General features: G+C 36.3%; 1 protein-coding gene across 1 annotated transcript; it reads right to left on the bottom strand.

Annotated features, from left to right (window-relative positions):
- Positions 1-677: 677 nt before the first annotated feature.
- Positions 678-3,743, bottom strand: LOC125849278 (SUPPRESSOR OF GAMMA RESPONSE 1-like). Its single transcript, XM_049529333.1, has 6 exons — positions 3,421-3,743; positions 2,424-2,556; positions 2,033-2,219; positions 1,303-1,787; positions 926-1,228; positions 678-834 (listed from the first exon to the last, which is right to left on the bottom strand). The coding sequence occupies exons 1-6, from the start codon at positions 3,426-3,428 to the stop codon at positions 781-783; spliced, it is 1,170 nt and encodes a 389-aa protein (XP_049385290.1). The 5' UTR covers positions 3,429-3,743; the 3' UTR covers positions 678-780.
- Positions 3,744-4,675: the final 932 nt, after the last annotated feature.

The raw sequence follows: 4,675 nt of genomic DNA, 5'->3' as shown, positions 1-4,675 counted from the left end.
AGAGACTTAAATATGTATTATGCATGCTTAAACATATAAATGCAAAGCAATACATATAATAGAAGTCGGTAACAGACCCTCGTAGTTCAATCTTTCCCAGACCCAGCTCATAGCGCACATCCATCTGTTGTTAAAACAGGAAAACTTGGGAGCATAAACTCCAATAATGCAAGAATTTCTTCACATATACAAAACTAGCAAAGACACAAGTATTTACCTCTAAAAATTATATGCAAAGCGAAAAGGATATAATTATATGCAAAACAAGATATCTTTCATATCACGACGCATGAAATCAGACAATGAAAGATGCATTAGAAAGCAATAGAATCCAGTCCACACTTTTAGTACAATATAAGCTAGTACAAACGAGAAACTTCCCGAAAAATTTGGGGATCAGAACATGCTGAACAGAACAGAAAGGATATGAGAGTCTTAACAAGAGAGATCAGAACATTAAATCAAAATTTGAGCCAATTTTAATAAGCTAAGGTTTAACAGTTCTGACTCCCAAATATTGATCTCCTTGGTAGATTGTAGTAGGTTCTTTTGCAACAACTCCTTCAACTAGTATATCATCCAGCATAGTAGATATAGCAACCAATAATTCTGTTTTTTCTTTTCTTCTGTGGCCTGTAGTACTGGTGGGAAAATGAGCATTTTTTGATAAGGATATGCTGAAATTGAAGAAAGATTCCTGTTGCTGTTCAAGAGCACAATCTTGTTGAAGTATATTCTCCTTCCCAGAATGCATAAAGCATTATCTCATTGCCTTTATCACTATAGCCGGTCCAACCAACTAAAGATATTCTCTTGCGAACCAAATGGCAAATCCTGGTAGAACACAACATCAGATTCAGCTACAGATGTTATTATACATATAAAACAAAAAACACATTACCATTTACAAGGATGGGAAACTTACTGCAAGTTGGAAGTCTGGAGGAGAATCCAGTTCCAAGTTATCCAACTCTGAAATTCCACAGGTTGTGTTACCATTCTCTTGTGGTAAATGGCAAGTGCTATGAGTGTAGTCAGCAGACGGGCCAAGATTGGGTCCAAAACTATCAAGAAATGAATAATCATTATGCTCATCACACAACAGAGAATTATCAACATCATTTGCATCAGCTGCTTGTGATTCTCCAGCCAAGCATGTGGTGTACTCCATTTCACACTTAATTTTAGCATCAGAAGGCTGCCCTGGTTCTTTGGCAACTTCCACTTCCTAAACAACAAAACGAAAATCAGCGTACGAAAAAATTCTGGCAAAATGCAGCTGCATCATCCAATTGTTTCTACCTGATCAGGTGAGAAGGGTAAAGAGTCATCCACAATATCATCATAGGAAGGGGTTTCTCCATCTCGAGGGGGATTAGGTGTAACTGTCTTTGGAGTTGTAGGCCCAGTTTGATTGGCTTCCTCATTGTCACAAGAATCATTGGCCTTGACAGATTGCTTCTGCTGCTGGTAAAAGATTTTTGAAACCACATATTCACCTTCTTTTTCATCTTCATCAGGGCCCAGGTGGTACTGATGCATTACCCAATTAGTCTTTTCCTGCTTCGACCCCTTCTTAATAGTTTGATAGAGTACCATGACCTTCTTACATCCCTTTTGGAATCCATTCTCCATAACAACCTTGGTCTTTCCCGTCTTGTGCCAGCGTACATGTTCTTTCATCAAATTATTTTCATCATGAATCTTTCTACGCTTCCTTTTACCAGTTGCATATGCATTAGTAATGCGATAAAAGAAGTGAATGCTACTTCCATCCTTTTTTGCACCTAGCATAATAGGAGATTGAGAAATAAAAATCTGCCATAACATATTGATGGTTGTCCGGTTTCAACCAAAAAAACAGAAAGATGCTTGTTACAACAACTAACTTTTGCTACATATTCATTTCTAGGTAAATGCAACCCTGAAAACAGCAATAGCCTTTCCTCTATTTATTTCACCAGCACAGTTTATTAATGCAGTTAAAAGCAAACATAAGCTAGTATATTGAAGAATTGGGTGTGCTACAAACCAGGAAGATTTTCAGGATGGGTATAGCAAATTCCTTCGTGAACATCAAGGGTCGGGATGAACTCATCAATGAATTTGTGTTGCTCTGAATTTCCCACCCCGCACTTTGCTTCTAAATGCTCCACGAGCTCAGCATCAGATGGATCAAATTTAACGCCAACAGGTAGACCAGGCCATTCATGAGAAACCTGAATCAGAAAGCAGCAAAATATTGAAGCAGGCTTTGAGCAGCTAATTTATGATACAACTATTGGTTGGCCTAATCTTGAACCAGGGGAAACAAAAGAACTTTCTTTACAAGAGAAATTTTCAACTAGACTAAACAGTTTGACAAAGCTGTTAAGAAAACTATAAGAGGTAAGTAAATTATGCATGAACACTTGTTAGCTTACATCCTTGTTATCAATAGAGTAGTTGCAGTTTGGGCATTGCCGCTTTGCCCCACAATCTTTGATTTGATGTGCAGCAGGGGCACTAGCATTTTTTACTTTACTCGCAAGTCCTCTGCCATTGATAAGCCAAGATCTGGATCAATAAAAAAGAAAACAGATTAGACCTATAAATCTTCTTATGGTGACATAAGTGACAAAAGAACAACAATATCATCCAACAGATTCAAAAACTTCCATTGAACCCTAAAGGAAATATACTTGACAATTAACAATACAACAACATACCCAGTGTAATTCCACAAGCGAGGTCTAGAATGCTTAACAATTAACGATAAGTTCAGTAAATACTCTTGATAAATTCAATAATTCATCTGGTTTCACTATCAGTTTAGACCTAAGACCAACTTTTCCAAATCTTTCTATGACACTAACATATTGAACAGGTAAATAGACAAATTTCAACATGAGGTTTTGATATGACTCATTGCAAGCAAAATTTGAACCTCCAATCCAGCAAGTGGAAGACAATATTGAGCAGATGATCAAGAGCACGAGACCATCAAAAAAATTGGGGCAATTAGAACAAGTGGGGACTTCCAGCAACCAGCCAGTAAAAGCACACATTTCACATTTGCAATTGTAAACACAGAACATGCTTTTAACATTTTCAAGTATTAAACAATCTGTTGGTGAACACAATCTGATGAAGAATAACTCAAACGCCTTTCGCGATAGCCTTTCGTATTCCAAATCGAAGAACAAATTAAAACCCAGATAACCCAAAATCCTTAATAAACTACAGTAGTATTCAGCATTATCCCCAGGAGCAAACACAAATCTTACAACGGAAGCTACCGAAAAGATAGATTTTTTTTCCCCAGAATTCTTTAAAGATTCAATTTTAAGACCATGTTTGATCATATCGAATCAAACCCAGAACAATTTTTTTCCTAAAAACACAAACTTTAAAGTTTCATAAAAAAAAATCCATCCTCACCTTCCCATTAAGGATCGAAAAAAATTCAAGATTTTTGAAGAAAATTCGGTAATCTGAGTTTCAGCGCATCTATTAAACACATTCGAAGAAGAGAAAAACTCTGGTTTTATGGTGCCTGAATTTTGCCTCCTTTCTCCACTGGACTAAGCAAGCTGGACTGTTGGAGTGTGAATGAGCGGGAAATTTTATCTTAAGAGGTTTGGAATCCGAGTCTTTAGGTTCGGATGAGCATCGCATTCATCGATGTTCCCGAACCATAGGTTTGAGATGGGCCCAGTGTTGACCGAACCTCGGGTCTGCTTGTGACTTAGCTTTGGAAGTGAAATGTCTTTTTAGAAAAATGGGTAATGGTGTTAAAAACGGTAAATTTATCTGACCCGACTTCCTTGCTCCCCAAGCTATAAATGGAAATGGTTTTATGTTTAATTTCCACCTTTTACCTTTTTTGAGTAGATTTGTCTTTTTTGAAATATTTATATTCCATAATATTAACCGGGAAATCATATTTTATTAATACAATTATTATGTAAAATTTACATAGTTTTAAAGCTTAAGTCATCTACGGCCCTTAAAAGTTGTCCGTATATTTTATTTAGACACCTTAGTTAGGGCTATTAGCTATTGAACACTTAAAATATTTAAAATGTGTTTCTATTAAGCACAAAGTAGTGATGTGGCAAAAAATGTGTTCTTCACTTTTCATGGGCGCATGAAGATGCCAAATAACATTTTCCTTTTTATTTTTCCTAAAAAAGTACATTTTTCCTAAAAAAGTACATTTTTCTTGCTTTATTGACCTTGACATTAATTAATAAAGAAATCAAAAACAATTAACTAACAATAAAATTTTTTTAAAAAAATGACGTCTTCTTCCTAGGAACAACCTCAACTATTTCCATTCACCATCTCTGTACTTGCCGGTTACCTCCCATGCCACCCCATCCCACCAACTTTCTCTCTCTCTTTCTCTCACCCTCTCCAACTATTCTTCTGTTTTTTTCAGGTTTTAAATATTTTGGCAAAACTCTATTTATTTCGATGAAAGAAAATTGAATAAATTTTATTTTTGGCAAAAGTTTGTTATTATATCTTGTAACTGTGATAAATGTTTATTAATCGAAAGAAGATGAAGTCAATGGGTAGGAGGTGTTATCGATGCTGATGAACGGGAATGAAAGAGTGGGGCGATGTTTTATTTGCGTGTTGACGCTGGAGGAAAGGGGTAAAGAAGAAGACGAGAGGGTGGGGGTGGGGA

This window comes from Solanum stenotomum, chromosome 12 (assembly GCF_019186545.1).
Source record: "Solanum stenotomum isolate F172 chromosome 12, ASM1918654v1, whole genome shotgun sequence".
Taxonomy (NCBI): Eukaryota; Viridiplantae; Streptophyta; class Magnoliopsida; order Solanales; family Solanaceae; genus Solanum; species Solanum stenotomum.
The sequence above is the reverse complement of the archived record's forward strand: the minus strand, read 5'-3'. Positions and strand labels throughout refer to the sequence as shown.

Coding starts and splice junctions, on each gene's coding strand:
- LOC125849278 (XM_049529333.1), bottom strand. Junction 1,788..2,032: donor CCATCCTGAAAATCTTCCTG/GTTTGTAGCACA, acceptor CTATTATGCTAG/GTGCAAAAAAGGATGGAAGT. Junction 835..925: donor CTCCAGACTTCCAACTTGCA/GTAAGTTTCCCA, acceptor GTGTTCTACCAG/GATTTGCCATTTGGTTCGCA.